Raw genomic sequence first — 16,576 nt, 5'->3', positions numbered from 1 at the left:
TCAAATGGGTACTGAAGTATGTCCAGGTTCATTTGTGTAGAACTGTAGTATTGCATCAACTCAGATTTATGTTTTATTTTATGTATTTGTCTTGTACTTTCTTGGCAATGCTGGTAATGTTACTATGTCTTTGCTCCTTATTTAAGTTAAAAATTACATTCTTCCGTAGTTTTATGTCATTGAATATGCTGCTTGTGATGCCACTTACAATGAAATTGTCACCTATGAACGACTCCGACCTGTGAATCAAAATAAAACTGTCAAAAAGAACACGTTTTTCAAGTGCACAGTGGATGTTCCTGAAGATCTGCGAGATGCGTGAGTAGCTCTGCACCTTTTAATAAGGCATTTACTGTATTTGCAGGGGAGGACCCCTGCTTGGCTTATATTTGAAACGAGTGTACAGGTCCATGAGAAACTTGATGGTGGCTGTGACACTGCAGTAGCTGGCTTAGAAACTACTGACTGGAATCTGAGCCTTTGGGGTGAGGACAGAAAAGCAAGTTCTGAGATGGGAGCTTCAGGTCTTGCTTTAGGCTTGTACAGGTGATAAGCTCACCGGGAGCCTCTGATACTGAGACTTGCCAAATAAGCACACTGGCTTCACAGAGAAATAACCTCTGCAACCATGTTAAGGAGAATGGGAATTTTCCAATTTCTGAAGTCGTCTGAAATATTTTTAATAGTACACCTTCGGTTTAGATGCAGCTTATCGAAATAATAATCTTACTGTCTCCTTAGGTGTGCTAATGAAAATGCACATAAAGATTTCAAGAAAGCTGTGGGAGCATGTAGAATTTTTTATCATGCTGAAACTGCTCAACTAATAATACTGGTAAGTTATTATTTGTGTAAATGTTGCATGAATTTTCATTTATGGGACATATATAGCCAGCTGTGTATCTGTATGGAAAAAGGTTTTGCTTGTCAAGTTATGTAAATAGTGAGAAATCTAATATAAGTATATATGTCTACCCTTAATCTTTGGGGGTAGGCCTTTTGGGAGGGCTACAAATACTGCATTGCATACAGCCTAAATTTGGAAGCAGCTTTCAGTCTTGTTTTTATGACTGAGTGACGTTTCACTGATTTGTGGAGGTGGCTCAAAGCTAACTCTACATTCCTTTGCTCTGGAGCAGTAGCTTTCACCCTGTACTGTATTATCCTGTGCGCTTCCACCTACAGCTGGGTTTCCATGTGAAGAACTGCACCAGTTTAGCATAGCCTTTAAGAATTTGTTCGCTTAGATGTTTCTGTGATGGTTTTCTCTTACTATGTAGAATTTTTCCAGCATTAATTTCTCTTCAGAGTTCTGTTTACTTAATCTTTTCTGTTTGAACCTTGCGCTCTAAGATTTTCCTTGCTTATCTTTATAGCTGTGTCATTCAGACAGTGAGTAACATATGTATGGTAGAATATTTATTTTTGGGGGGGATCATCAAGGGGAAAGAGTCACCATTTTATCCAGCAGCAAAATCTTCAGAATAAAATATGCTGTGTGAGAACAGGAAATTGTTGGTTTGTGGAGATGGTGCTGAGTTTCTTGTGCTTTGTTTTGAGGAAGAATAATGTCTGTGTAAGTGTTGGAAATATAGATCATGTGTATGATTTAGTTTAAACTGGCTACTGATTTATCCGCTAAATGTGAACTGACTTAAAAAATGAAATTTAATGCTCTTTCTCTTCTATAGTCTGCCAGTGAAGCAACAGTGAAGAGAGTGAATATACTGAGTGACATGCATTTGCGTAGCATTCGTACCAAACTTATGCTCATGTCGAGAAATGAAGAAGCTACAAAACACTTAGAAGTAAGCCATAGCTTGTAATTCTTATTACTTGAAACTGAGCACACAACTGTATGTCACATGGAGTGCATGTGGATGAATCTTACTTTGTTTTCCCTTCAGTGCACAAAGCAGCTTGCTGCAGCATTTCACGAGGAATTTGTAGTCAGAGAAGATTTAATGGGACTTGCTATAGGAACACATGGCAGTAACATACAACAAGCCAGAAAGGTTCCAGGAGTTACTGCCATTGAACTTGAGGAGAATACTGGTACTTTCAGAATCTATGGAGAGGTAAGGGGGAAACTTTTTATGAATCTGGTGAGCATTTTGCTCTGTATCTGCTTTAAGTGGTGAGAGGTGTATTTATGAGCTAAGAACTGGAAATAGATGATAGTTGTCTGAGTGTCTATATAGATGTTCACAGTATGGGAGCTTGTACTAAGTGTATTTGAAATACAAGACTTCTTACAGGGGCCACCGCTGCAATGATGTGTACTGTCCTAATCACTCCATGTGCTGTTGCACAAATTCTGTAACAACTGCACTGTACATCTCGGTTAACCTAGGGGAAGTATTGCTGGTACTTTACTTGATTGTAGATATTTTTTTCATTCCCCTTTTCTGCCCCCCTTCAGATGTGTATGCCATTCTTGCTAATTGTCTCCCTACCCCCCTTTCTAGTTTATGTGTGTGTTGCTGTGTGTTGTCTGCTCCTCTGACCTAGACAAATGTGTTAAAGCCTCTATCTGCTGCTTCTAACCCTTTTCGTTTTGGCAGTTTAGTGCTGGCTTTGGCAATATAATACTGTTTTGCTCAAAGTTAATTCCATTTGTATGACTCTTATCTGGTGTGCTTTAAATCTCCCAAGTGCCTTAAGATGTTCCTGGTGTTTAGACCAAAACAGTGATCCATGTAGGAGGCAGTAGTCACCAGGGCATTGTCAGAACAGTTTTTGAGGGTTTTTTCCCCATGTTACCAGCTCCATAGGTGTCACTAACACCTGAGTCTCTGGTGTTAACACTTTTAGAAATCCTTGATTGTCTTCTTTTTCAGGAATCTGTGGTCTTGAATTACGCTGTGTGCATATCAGTAGTAGATCCTGGTTTTGATCCCAGGGTCAGAGGAAGTTCTGGTTTTTTGTTTGTTGTTTTGGGTTTTTTTGGGGGGGGGGGGGGGTTCTTTGTTTGTTTGGGTTCGTTGGTGGTTTTATTCTGTTGGGTTGGTTATTTTGGGGTTTTTTTTGTTTGTTTTTTTTTTTTGGGGGGGGGGTTGGAAACCTTAAAACACTTCCAGGGTATCAGGGTGACAACAGATACTTTGATCTAGTACTACACATAGTTCTTGAAGAGGATTCAGACAAGTTTAAATGCAGTAGAATGTCTAGTGTATTCCAGTTTCAACCTCTTTAATATGAAGGATGTGATGCCGAAACTTGCGGAAAGGTTATGACTGTCACCAGCCTCTTACAGTAGTGCAGACCAGTGATTATAAATAGCAGATGCCCCTAAATAAAAATGCCTTTAGGCACATCCTGCCTTGTTCTTCCTAGAAGTGATAGCTGCTTCTAAAGAAGCCAGGCAACCTAAATATTCCACGTGATGAGGTCTTCAGAATCTGGGTATACTTGTCCATTCTTTTTTGCCTCTTTTCAAGTTGGCAAGCAGCCAGGCCCTAATGGCTGCATGCATGGGCAGACAATTTTAGGCTGACATATGTGGGAGTAGTGGTCCAGTGTCCTTGACATTGTAGTCATGGTCCGAGGAACTCCGTAGCTAATATTTTTTATACAAATAAAAGTTCAGTCTCAGGGCCAGAATCTGTGAGGGGAAGGAACAAAGGTAAAAATTTTTAAGGGCATTGGAAGTCTGTATGATTAGAAGGAAGTTAAATTGTACAGGATGCTGCTCATGCTTTTCTAGTGTCTGGTCAAGACCACTTTGGTTTCAGGACCCTTCCCTTCTGCCTGAACTGCTACTTGATAGAACAGTACTGCGAACTTCAGAGCTTGGACAGTGAATCGTTGTCTGAGATCTTCTCCTTCCTCAGAGAGGGACAGTTATATCAGAAATAGAAAAGTTTCTCTTAGAACTTCATTACAGGCAAAATTGAATTGCATTCAATTCTTGTGCAGTTCTTCACTTCAGCTTTGTGCTTCTTGCACCATTTTGAAGGTACTTAACTGTATGATAACCATCCCTTTGGACAGAGGGAGAGCAAGAGCCTGTCTATCCTGGCTTTTTCAGGAGACTGTTAATTCTTATTTTCCCTTTGGAGAAAACAAGAAAACTCTTTTTTTCCCTTTGGAGCTTTCATTAGGTCAGTTTCATAGGAGACTAGTAAGTGTTTTCTTTTCTTGAAGAAAGACTTGTTATCACCATGGAAACAGCATGTTCTCTACTGTGACTTGGGAGGACTTTGTCTTTATCTGCATGGGGATAAAACTTTATCAAATGATTCCCACAGGTAGTTTTATTTTTATGTTTGGGAAGGTCTAAAAGAACTTCCAAGACTTTGAAGAGACTTTTGAAACCTTGTCTCAGAAACTGGTGTGAAACTCCTGAGACAGATCCACAGTTTGTAATACAGTGCCCTCCACCTGTGTGTAGCCACTAGATCTGTGCTAGTGACGGTTAACAAAGCATTTTCACTAAAACCTGCAGCCATACAGTTCTCATTTCACACTCATTTAGAACTGTCTTGCTACAAAAATGGTAGGTATAATGCTGAGTTTGAAAAAATACCCCACATTTAATCCTTCTATTAAGGATCTATATAGTAATGTGGACATGGCTTGATTGTATGGGCCACTATATGAAGTAACCAGAGCATGGATAAACATGTGGACTGTAATACAAAGTTAAAAAAGTAGGTACTAGTAACTGGAATCCTTTGAGGTCTTAATCCATGTGCATGCTAATTTTTAGAGAGAGATAAATTATATTTCTTTACCTTTTCTGAATTACTGACTGGGAGGAACTGAGAATATGTTGTCTAAATCAGCTTTGTGTGTAGTCTTCTCATGCTGGTGTGTGAATGAGTCCTACAGGTTGCACAGAAATTCACAGTGCTTGTGGCAAAGTGTAGATACGTGTATGGGTGCTCTTGAGAGCTCCCGTTCCTTGCAGTTGTTTATTTTGTCATTCTCACTCTGCTTTTGTGAAAGCAGTCCCTGTTCCTTCATCTTTATTTGGGAAAGAATCGATGAAGCGTGCCTCTGAGGCGCAGGACATTGTGAACTCTTGAGTTAATCGTGTCCCATTTGTAGAGTTTGTGGAAGGTGAAAAAATGCTAATATGTGTTAAGTCTGTAGCATTTAGCAGTTGCTTTGAGTATGCAGCATAACCTCTGCTCCCTGCAGTGACTTCCTGTTCATCTGTTTTCCATGTTTGATTGCTTTTATTGTTATCTTGAAATCTAATTTGACTGTATTTCTCTTGCTGTCATTTTGATCTCTGCTAGAAGTAGAGGTTTATAATTTTTTTGTTCTTCTGAAACTTTCCTAATTTGATTGAAAGATGCCAGAGCTGGTGGCACTCTTTATTTCATGTATTACCTAAAAAATGGTAGATGAAAGGGCTGAGGCATTAGTGTAAAATGGAAACTGTGATCAAATCTTACATTACTGACCAGATGCTGATACTTGTTCCTTAATTCTGCACTTCTGCTGTTGCTAATTTGAAACTTTGTTTCTTGTTTCAGCACCTGTAGAGCATCAATTAACTGTCAGTTAATTTCTGTCACTTAATAATAAAGCTGTTAGAGAACATCTGTAGAAGTTCTCCCCACTAATGAATGACACTGTCTGTCTTGAAAAATACTGTAGATGAGCTGTGGCCAGAAACCAGCATTCTGGGAGGAGAGTGCCTTGGTTGTAATATTACTTGCAATGTAGAGGTGGTATGATTAGGACAGATTTCTGAGTGCAGTACACCATTTTGGCAACCCTTGTGGAGTTCAGGTTGCACTAGTGCCATTTCCCTGCAGTTAGAAGAGTGTTTGAATGTGCTGGTTATTCAGGCGTAGTTTTATGTCAAGTATAAGATGGGAGAGAAACAGAAGAAGAAAAATTTTGTAGAGAAAATGGAAAACTTTGTACCTGTAGCCAGCCCTAAGCAGTCTTGGTGTGCCCTATCTATACACTCCAGTACTTTCACCAGTGCTGTTGCTCCTCTGAATCCCCAGTTGCCTGACTGCTGGCAAGTTCTCCTGTTGAGCTCTGTACTCTGAACATAGCCTCCTAACCTTTCTGTAGCCTTCCTCTATCTTTCCTGAAGATAGAGGTGGGCAAGCCTTGTAAGTGTGTGCACACATAGAGGGGTAGCTGCTTTTGTCACTTTCTCGGTGTTTATTCACTGAGGATTAATATGTATTTACAAGCAGTACTTGGTATTAAGACTTGAATGCAAAATGGATCTGTCTGCTATAGGAAAGGTTCTGTGACTGATTTTTTTGGTTTCTTTCTGTCCTCTTCAATACTGAAGAAGAGAACAGAAACTTCATAGAGGAGAGAGCTTGTAATGGCTGTTCCATTTAGCGTATTCTGAGAAATCAGTACACTTTGCTTATGGAAAAGGCTGTAAAGCCAGTCACTGCTTACAGTGAGCCTGTGAAGTTCTGTGGAGAGCTTGTCCTTCAACCTTGGAAGTGTCTTATCTTTATCAGGTAACCTAATCTTTAGACACTGTCAAGAGACAAATGAGCCTAAAATTCATCTTCTCCTTCACCATTTTTCTGCATGTTCTGGATAATAGCGTATTGCATGTTAAAAATGTTTAAAATTGTGAGACAAATTTACATTGCAGACAGTACTGATGGTAGCACAGTTTCTGTGGAGGAAAAATGGGTGCTTCCAAAGCAGTTCTGAGGAAAATGCAGAGATTAAACTAGAGTTTTATGGCTTGCCCATCTGTCATAGCCATGCAACGACTCATTCACTGTGAAGTCAGTTGAAATGAGATACATGATCTAAAGTTTCTTTTAACATAGTATTCTTGTAAGCTGAAGTTTCTGTGAACACTGGTAGGACCACTTACAGATTTCTTTCTTTTCAGTACAAAATCTTTGTAATAATTACTGAGTTTTATAAATGGATTCCAGATTTGAAAATTGTCTTGATTTTGGTGAAAAAGAGTAAAATTAGCTGTTTTTTCCTCTATCAATGTCTATGAGAAACTGCTTCAAGATATAGCCATGAGATATTTTACATCTGGGGTTTATTCATGAGAAATTGCAGATAATACTTTAAAATATCTTGAAATAATAAGGAAAAAATGTTCTATGTATTACTGATGCTTTGCTAATGAATTTTGTCTCTGGGCATTTTACTCCTTTTTTAATGGGTCAGAGTTAGATTAATCTTGTCTCTATTCCTCTCTTTTTGAAAATAAGTTTGATGTTTTGAAGCCTTGCAGCTGTTTAGCAAGGCTTTATTTTTAACATATTATATTCACAAATAAACTTCTTTTTTAATTCATTTCCAGACTGCTGATGCAGTAAAAAAGGCTAGAAGTTACTTGGAATTTGTGGAGGATTTTATTCAAGTTCCCAGAAATCTCGTTGGTATGTAATGCTGCTAACACTTGAAAACTTGGGGGAAGGGAGCCTAATCGTCATGACTGCAAAGATTTAGATGCCAGTATCAAAGTTGGTTTCTCCTTTCAAATAGAAAGTGATTGATCTTTTAAAACAATATGTATCAGGGAATTACTAAGAAACTACATATATTGTTATTGGATAAGACTTTGTTGGGATTTTGGCACTTAAGAAGGTTTGATTACAGACTTGTAGTGTTGACTTCAGTGGTAATATTTGAAGTTCACATTCTAGTAAAAAAAAGGGGGGGGGGTGTTGCAAAATTGGAAGTGCTGGAACTAAATTCCAAAATGTAATCTGAACATATGGCAGTTGAGGCGCAAGAATGGCACAAGACAGTCTTCATGTTATTGCTCTCTCCTGGGCTGAGATGGTTAGAGGTTGTGGTTGGATGGTGTCGAGCTGCCATGTCAAGCAGTGGTGCTTACCAGCCTTATTCTGAATCTAGAAATGGGCTTTTTTCTATGCTTTAGCTTCATGAAGGTATAGCTTCCCAAAACTTGTAAGTGCATATTATGGTATCTTCTATATCATAATCTGCCTAAAGGTGAGGTTTGTCTTATTCCCTTTGAAAATAAAATATGCCTCCCCTAGTCCGGTCTTCCCAGGGTGCATTTTCCATTTCCCTCCTTCTCCTAGTCTGCTTGTTACAGTGGATCTGGCTGCTTGACATTACCATCTCCCAGGCAGTGCAGGCATGAAGGCAGTATTAAGAGTGCAAGTGTTGTACCTGATTCAGCACTTGGTTTATCCAAAGGAGAAATTAAAACTTGTGCTTTAACCTCCTATGGGTTTGGGCTTGGAGCTTGCATATTATAGACTATGTAATTTAAACAATTTATGTGCAAACTCCTGAAAATTAGACTTTCAAAGTTTTACTGCTTGAGCAAGTTAAGATGTAGGGTTTTGTTGGTTTGTTAGTTTGGGTCTTTTTAATAGGACTTCTGCAAATTATTTATCTGATGCAACTCTAATTCTCTCATCTGCCTAATGATAAAGCTTGTTTTCATGCTTGGCAAATTAATTGCTAGTTTGTATAGGATCACTTACCTTTCTTTTTCTGTAATCATCCAGCAGACCTAGTTGAACCATTAATTGGTGAATATACTGATATAAGAATCATGGTACTAGTCATAGTAATGGATTTAACTGAAAATAACTACTTTTAAACAATTACCAGTTTATGATGAAGGCATACATTTTGCCCATCTCACCTATGGTCATGTATGTAAGCAGGCAGATATTTAGCTGCATTTTATGAACATGACCAATTTAAAAGAAGTGCAGTGATCATTAATGACTCAGATTGAAGATAACCACACTGTGCCCAAGGCAGCTCTACCTGTGCCAAGCCAGAGGAGTGCCATCCTTCGAACTGCCAGTTTCAGCTATTGATGCTTCTTGGGACTTTTTCCAAAATAGTGGCTAACCGTTATCCTTAGAAATAAATTCAGCACATGAGTGTGGTTTAGTTTAGTAGTAATAAGTGAATCACTGTGCTAAACAAAATTGCAGGTGCACAGAATGATTAGTTGGGTTGTGTTTTTTAAGAAAAAAAGATAAACCTGCTGAACTGTTAGAACTTCTGAAGAAATGATTTTTTTTTTTTTTTAAAGCTTTTTGCATTTTATATCACGTTGATGTCTGCTGTAAAGAACATTCCTTAGAGCGAATTCTGTCACACACACAGGGCTGTTAGACCCTTTTTTCAGAAGTTGTAGCTCCCTTTAAATTAAACCTAAATATTTTTTAAGTGCCAGATGCATGTAGCTGGAATGAAAAAATACATCCTCATAACTTTAAGGAAGAGCTAAAAACTTCTAGTAAGGGAGCAAAGGAATCACTTTTTCTGAGATTTAAACATAAAGTTCTGAAGAACCTTTTGGTTTAGATCCCACTCATGATCTCAAAATAAATGTTTTAAAGGTAATATGGGAAGTATGGGCAGGACTTGTTTGTTGTAAAGGCAAAAGAAACTTTCAGAAAATAATTACGTACTTTTTTTACTCTTTCTTTTTTAAGGGAAAAAAAAAAAAGACTCCCAACAAACATTCTTTATATGCCTGTCAAAATGTCAGGAAAAACTGAGTGAGGGTACATGTGGGGTCAGGAGTGGCAAATAATTTTGATATATAAATTTACAGTAAGCATTTGCGAAACTTTGGTATCATTTTACTCTTGGTCTGGTTCTATTTGTAACTTGTGTAGTGGTGATCTTCACCAATCATTGTCATTCTATGCATATATATATGCATAGAATATAACTGTATAACCGTGTATATATATGTGTACATATATATACACAGTTTCATTTATGAAGTTTCTGTCTCTTCTGGCACAGTGTGGGGTTTTCTTTAGTTTTTTGTGCGTGTGAAGTAGGACAAACATTTGAAACTGAATGAATGGTAAAGGAGAGTCAAGTGGTTGTTACCATTATCATATGCATAACTTAAAGTATCAAGAAATCCATTAAAATACTTTGCCTATGGGTGCAAAATTAACCATTCTTGCCCTCTGAAGGAAAAGTTATTGGAAAAAATGGAAAAGTGATTCAGGAGATTGTAGACAAATCTGGAGTCGTCAGGGTGAGAATTGAAGGAGATAATGAAAATAAACTGCCCCGTGAAGATGTAAGTACTTTATTCTTTCTTCCTATGATTAGGTTTTTACTTTCAAAACCAGTCACACTGAATCTTTTAACAAAGAATACGTAGCAAAATGTACACAGAAAGTGAGAGTTTCTGGAATATGACTCACATGACTTATGGCTTCAGAGAGGGGTCCCTGTTTCATCTCTGCATCATTATGCAGTTTATAAGTACAGCCTTCATTACCTGTGCACTCTTTTTATTAACAATAAAAACATAGTGGCCAGCCTCTAATGGTGGTGATGTCCATGTTAGAAACACATGATGTCTGGGATTTAGGTAGTTTTAGGGACAGATTGTTTCAACAAAAACAGTTTTCTAATGGTTCTGTGGATATAGATAAAGCAATTTTGATTTTTTTTTTCAGACTAGCATCTTCTAATAAATTTTATATGAAATAGGAAGGGGTTTTTTTGCTGCTGAAGCAAGACTTGTTTTTTTGAATCTTTTCTGCTGTATGTACTTCAGCTGCACAACTAATTTGGGTTTGATAACGTTAATAGTGTTCACATATTTTAAATCTATGAGAACATTAGATAAAATCTTCTACAGGTGCTTCATCTAGTCCAGTGGCTGATTAAACCAACTTTACACTTATTGGTAAACTCTGGGTGCTCTTAGCAGCTCCTGAAATATACTCATGTAGCAGTTGTGTTACCTGGGGGAATATAAGCACTGTATGTCAGGCTACCTCAGCTGCCAGAATAGGTTGTTGGGAAAGCTGAGCAGTCTTGTCCTTAATGTATAAGCCCTTACCATCACCCCAGTCTGAGCTATTTCTAGTGCATCTTGGCAGCTCAAGATTGAATTACTGTCTGGGCTTATTTAGCTCACTTTCATAATTTAAACAGAATTTTTCTTTTTGTTCCCCCCCCCCCCCCCCATGTAATTTGAACAGAAAGCATTGTTTTGATGATTACTTTCTTCCTGAAAATAAGATTTGACATTTTGTTTCTGTAGGGAATGGTACCATTTGTATTTGTTGGTACTAAAGAAAGCATTGGAAATGTCCAAGTTCTCTTAGAATACCACATTGCATATCTAAAGGTAAGTGTCTTTCAGAAGAAATTTTCTGTAGAGGAAACTTTAATTGAGTAACAGAATTTTAGGTCAACAGCTTTGACTTCAGTGGGATTTGCCACTGATGAACAATTGGTACATTGAAATTTAAGGTTTGGTGCCTTGAACCCGCCCCGTGCTCACAGGTATTATATAGGCCTGTAAGTATGTTATTGTGGTTACATAGTATTGTTGGTGTTGAAAGGATTGGATTGTAAAGAACACTGGTGTAAGTGGGTTTGGGGAAGTGATAAGCAAATTTTTTTTTGTCTGTGCTAGTGCTCTGTTGTTCTGAAGTTAAAACTTTGTTGGGGTAGGATGGAATTTCTAGTGTGACACACTCATACTAGGGAACATTTAGAGCAATTATGCATTTAGATGTGCTGGAAGTGTGGCAGTGACTTAAAGAAAGTGAATTTGAATCATGTTACTTTGCCAGTTTGCTTTTTTTTTTTTGTTGTTGTTGTTGTAATTATCTTTAATTTAAGTGCTAAGCCTGAATGGGGCCTACAAGGATGCTGGAAAGAGACTCATCAAGGATTGTAGTGATAGGACAAGGAGTAATGGGTTCAAACTTCCACAAGGAAGTTCAGGTTAGATATAAGGAAGAGTTGCCCAGAGTTCTGAATGCTTCATCCCTGGTAGTGTTCATGGCCAGGCTGGACAGACCAGCCCAAACCATTCTGTGATTCTATGAAAATGTGGTGAAGTATAGTTAAGGAAGGTAATAATAGTCTTTAAAACAGTCTTTCTGTGTTGTGGTTTAACAGAAAGGTTTTAGGTTCTTCCAAAACTCAGTGACTGCAGAACTCATACCTCAATTTCACTGTTTGTAGTCACCTTCAAAGTGGTGTTAACTTTCCCAAAGGCACACTGGCTTTCGGGATGACTGGTGTTTTGTTAGGGAGAAGAATGTTTCTTTATCAGCAATTGATTTTGTTTCCTTTCCTGTAGGAGGTGGAACAACTAAGACTGGAAAGGCTCCAGATTGATGAGCAGTTGCGTCAGATTGGTATGGGTTTCAGACCCTCTTCTGCTAGAGTTCCTGAAAAAGAAAAAGGTTATACGACCGATGAGAGCACCCTCTCGTCTGTGCAAGGTTCCAGATCCTACAGTGGAAGAGGGAGAGGCCGCAGAGGCCCCAATTACACATCTGGTTACGGTGAGTTTCCTTGAACATCTACTGAGTCCTTGCAATACTTTGGAATCCAGAACTGTCTCTAGATTTTGTGCTCAACATAGTTGAGTGAAGGTAGGGTTAAAAATGTAGAGTGGCCACTTTTATTTTTTCATAAAGCTCAAACCACCTAATTAGATTTATGTTCTTGTTGAAGTTACGTTTTAAATTGAAAAACTGAGCCAACCAGACTCTGGTAAGATCTTGTCCTTCAACAGTAGTAGTTACATCATACAAAGCTGGAGAAAGATACTCCTCAGGAGACACAAATTAAAAAAGAAATCTGGAATTAGCATTATCTGTTTTGATTGAGGAGGAGAAAAAAAGCTTGTCTTTGAGCATGGCCATCTCATGGATTTGTTTTTGAAAAGTAAACCAAAGTAACTTTACTTATTCAAGAGATTTTCTGATGGATTTTTAAATTAAGGTGGCACAGCTCTTCAATGCCCTAGAAGTGTACGTGTCCCCTTCTCAGTCACCAGCAGCTCCCCAAATGGTGACAGTCTGAATTTCAATATAGACACATTTCACAAAGAAATATAGGTGTTCCAGTAAACAAAGGGGGAGGAAAGCTGTCTGTTTAATACAGTAAATTACTTTTGATCATCTACATGTAGCTCAATTCGGTTACAAAATCAGGCACCACCACCTTTTGGAATTTACAGTCTGTCACTGGCTCTAGCTTCCAGGACTGTGCCATGCTGGTCAGGTTTATTCTGATGATAATGCTGATGTTTGTAATGTCATTTTTTTTTCCTCTTCCCCTAAGAATTGTTTGGTTAAACTGCAGTGAAGGCTGTTTATGTACACACAGACTTCCATTTGAAAAACTCTCTCCCCTCCCCCCTCCTTCTCCCCACCCCAAAAGCAAAAAAAAAAAAAGAAAAAAAAGTAGTGTAAGGCTGTGTGGGTTTGGTTACCTCAGAGGGGGCAAGATATTCCAGATGCTGTTGAATACAAATGGTTCAGTTGTTCAAGGCAGCATCCCAACTGGCAGAAGAGGTTGCTAAGCAACAGCCATCCGCTCTAAGGTGGCAAAGTTGTGCCTGGGAATTTCAGAGCAGTTGCCTAGAAATAGCAACCAAATGCCTGCAGTGCGACACAAAGAGAGGGAACACCATTTCATCCTTGGCTTATCTGTTTATGGAAGTTACAGTCTGGTAGTCTTTGAGCCCTTTATTTTGCATGTTGTTACAAACAAATCTTAGAAACTTGGGTAACTTCTGCTCTATATAGGTCATATGTGCATATATTTTTGTATATTAGTGTATATAATATAAAACATATGCCCTTATATGCTTTTAGAAGTTTATGTTACTATTCTGTATTTATGTATTTCATCTGTATTGTAGATATATGTAACCAGCCATGCTGGTTGGAAGACTTCTATGAGGATATGAAATTAGAATACAGTGCCAAATTTCATATTGATTTCCAATTTTCTTTTCCTTCCTGTACAAGGTACAAACTCTGAGCTCTCTAATCCCTCTGAAACAGAATCTGAGAGAAAAGATGAACTTAGTGACTGGTCCTTGGCAGGAGAAGATGACAGAGAAAGCAGGCACCAGCGTGACAACAGACGACGTCCTGGAGGACGAGGACGTAGTGTGTCGGGAGGGCGTGGGCGCGGTGGACCTCGTGGTGGGAAGTCATCCATTAGCTCTGGTACTGTGTTTCACATGTATCTTGAGCTTAGTCCATGTGCCTGGCAATTTCCTGTAGAACTGGTATTTTAAAATACTCCTTTTTTGCGTTACAATCTTAATGTATTGGATTTCAGTAGAGCTGTACAATAGTTTTCTGTCATATGCCATCTTGTTAGATTTTTATCTTCTGCTCACAATGATCTTCTTTTCCTTCCTCTACTACACACACATGATAATCATTACCACATTTTCTAAATCTTGGGCATGTTACCTATGGCTGCTCTGTGTTAAGCTTATGCTTAAATACAGAAGAGAAGAAATCATAGGATGGAAGTTTTCCTATGCTTTATCAGAATTTACTGTGACAATTCCTACTACTTCAATAGTGCCTGAAGTCCCATGCTGCTGTGAAGCAAAAGGTGTGTTTTACCCATTTCACAGCTTTAAGTAAATTTCTTTAAGTGTCACCTTCACAATCTTTGTGATGAAGTGGTACAAGTGCCTGTTGTGGTGCCTTACTGCTGGGTTTGGGGTCATACAGGAGCTAGCATGAAATCATAAATACTGTAGTTCTGTGTATTAGACTTTGTTGTAAGGTTGCTCTGTATTGAAACTTTCACATGCAGGTGTGAGTCAGCCTGGAAATTAAATTAGATGCAATGGCAGTATCTTAGGCCTAAACTTCTTTTTGTTTGTTCAGTGCTTAAAGATCCGGACAGCAACCCTTACAGCTTGCTTGATAACACAGAGTCAGACCAGACTGTGGACACTGATGCTAGTGAATCTCACCACAGTAGTAACCGCCGCAGGAGGTCGCGTCGGCGAAGGACTGATGAAGATGCTGTTCTTATGGATGGGATGACAGAGTCTGATACAGCTTCTGTTAATGAGAATGGTTTAGGTATGTAAACAGTTAGATAATTGTCCTAGAACAGTCTAAGCAAAAATGGTTGTCCATGTAAGTGTAGTGAAACAATCATTCATTTTTGTTAGTGACAAGTCATTGTTCCGTTAAAGTTTGCTGTCTGATTAAAGAAAGACTTCTTCCACGGCTCTGCCATGGAACAAATCTGTTCGCTGAGCTCCACTAGTATTTTCATGTGCCTCTTCTTGTAAAAACTGTCTGAGACACCCAAGGCTGGCCTGTTTGTTTGCCATTAGTACTGCTGTTTTTCATGCAAACAGTACGGTTGGATCAGTGTTCTGTTTTGTGCTGGGTAACCTCAGTCTCAGTGTAAGAAAGCTACATAAGTAGCAGTCAGTTTGTCTCTACCCAGCTTCTGCTTAAGTACTTTCCCTCTGTAAATTCTTTGGTACTTTCTGGGACAAGACTGTAATCTGTTAATACTGTAGGGGAAAAAAAAAAACAAACAACAAAATCAAACCCTCTTCTTTCATGGGTTATGTGGCTACAATTTGACATATGGTTACTTATTTAATAAACGAAATCTGAGGTCATTAAGCATATGCCTAAATGTTTTAGTAAGCCAAGAGCAAAAAGTAAATAGCTTTTGTGTTACTGTGTATGCTTTTGGTATAAAGTAATGTTTTTCTTTCAGCCTGTCTTGTTTAGCCTGTGTCTGTAACATAAGCTATTTTAAATGCCCCATGCTGCAACTGAAGAATTTATTTATTTATTTTATCATCAGAAATAGTTCATGGTCAACTTTGCAATTGCAGATGATAGTGACAAAAAACCCCAGCGACGCAATCGTAGCCGCAGGCGTCGCTTCAGGGGTCAGGCAGAAGATAGACAGCCAGGTAATTCGAGTGGAGCTGTGGGTAATCTCAGGTCGAAAGCATGAGAGAATGTTGTGTCTGCTGTTTTACATAGAGCTGCATAATATCAAAAGGTTACTCAATAACTAATAAGACTACTAGATAAGATAAAAGACATTTCTTCTACTAGGAGAACTTACAAAAGTTCTTAATCTATCTAATGAAACTAATTTACAATGTCTAACTCTTTGCTTGGACATAAGAGTTGCGCTTCTGATCTGGTTCTGGCTGAGGTCAATAGCCAGGCTGCTGTTGAGTTCAGTGCTCCAGGACCCAGACAGACGCGAAGGCTAGTGGCCTGCGCTCACGTGCATCTGTGCGCTTGCACCGAACGTGACACAACCTTTTCAGCGCTGGCTGAGCAGCAGGAAGTTGGAACAGCAGGATGCAGGTGTCCTGGCGGAGCACTGTGAGGGAACTCACGTGGGATCCACCAGCCCTGTGCCTGCATCAGACTGCTGCTGTCAGTCCTCAGCTTTTGTCCATATATAAGTCATCTGCAAATTGAGGGTGGGGAGGAGGAATTTAAATGAAATTGCATGTTTCCAGTTTTTTGTTGTTGTGGCTTGTTGCATTTCTTTTGTGTGTACTAACACTTGAAATGTTAACGATAAACTAGCTAATTCCCAGTGTAATGCCCCATATAGAAAATGCTTGCATACCCATGGCGTGAGGTAGTAACAGAAGGTCTTCTAGATTGACAGGTTCAAAATTGCACCCATATTTGTCTTCCTTCTATCTGTGGTGCTCATACAACATTTGTGTCAGAAGAAAAAAAGTTGTTGTATTACACTAACCAAAACTTGGTGAAAGGAAAAGAAAAAAACCCCAAGCACACCTCGCCCCCACCCCACCCTACCCACTACCCGCTAAAAAACCCCATCCAAA

At 38.8% G+C, this 16,576-nt stretch overlaps 1 protein-coding gene and 1 long non-coding RNA gene across 5 annotated transcripts in view; one reads left to right on the top strand and one right to left on the bottom strand.

Annotated features, from left to right (window-relative positions):
* The window catches only part of FXR1 (FMR1 autosomal homolog 1), a 38,659-nt gene that overhangs the window by 18,485 nt on the left and 3,598 nt on the right, over positions 1-16,576 (top strand). Inside the window, exons 5-15 of one of the 3 annotated variants that reach the window (XM_065674497.1) lie at positions 170-318; positions 742-835; positions 1,692-1,808; positions 1,908-2,078; positions 7,268-7,346; positions 9,900-10,009; positions 10,988-11,074; positions 12,041-12,248; positions 13,761-13,928; positions 14,610-14,810; positions 15,590-15,670. In XM_065674497.1, coding sequence (XP_065530569.1) covers positions 170-318; positions 742-835; positions 1,692-1,808; positions 1,908-2,078; positions 7,268-7,346; positions 9,900-10,009; positions 10,988-11,074; positions 12,041-12,248; positions 13,761-13,928; positions 14,610-14,810; positions 15,590-15,670 — 1,465 coding nt within the window. Of the gene's footprint in view, positions 1-169; positions 319-741; positions 836-1,691; positions 1,809-1,907; positions 2,079-7,267; positions 7,347-9,899; positions 10,010-10,987; positions 11,075-12,040; positions 12,249-13,724; positions 13,929-14,609; positions 14,811-15,589; positions 15,671-16,576 lie in introns of all 3 variants that reach the window. The other 2 variants (XM_065674496.1, XM_065674499.1) reach the window with 2 other exon arrangements.
* LOC136011926 (uncharacterized) lies at positions 10,003-16,543 on the bottom strand. 2 transcript variants are annotated; one of them, XR_010611509.1, is made up of 4 exons: positions 16,351-16,543; positions 14,699-15,256; positions 13,184-13,352; positions 10,003-12,131 (listed from the first exon to the last, which is right to left on the bottom strand). It is a non-coding gene; the product is annotated as an uncharacterized LOC136011926 (long non-coding RNA). The 2 variants fall into 2 exon arrangements; XR_010611508.1 differs by having other exon boundaries at positions 14,699-14,789.

The sequence above is a fragment of the Lathamus discolor genome, chromosome 3 (assembly GCF_037157495.1).
Source record: "Lathamus discolor isolate bLatDis1 chromosome 3, bLatDis1.hap1, whole genome shotgun sequence".
NCBI lineage: Eukaryota > Metazoa > Chordata > Aves > Psittaciformes > Psittacidae > Lathamus > Lathamus discolor.
Note: the sequence above shows the minus strand (reverse complement) of the source record. Positions and strands in the feature narration are given on the sequence as shown.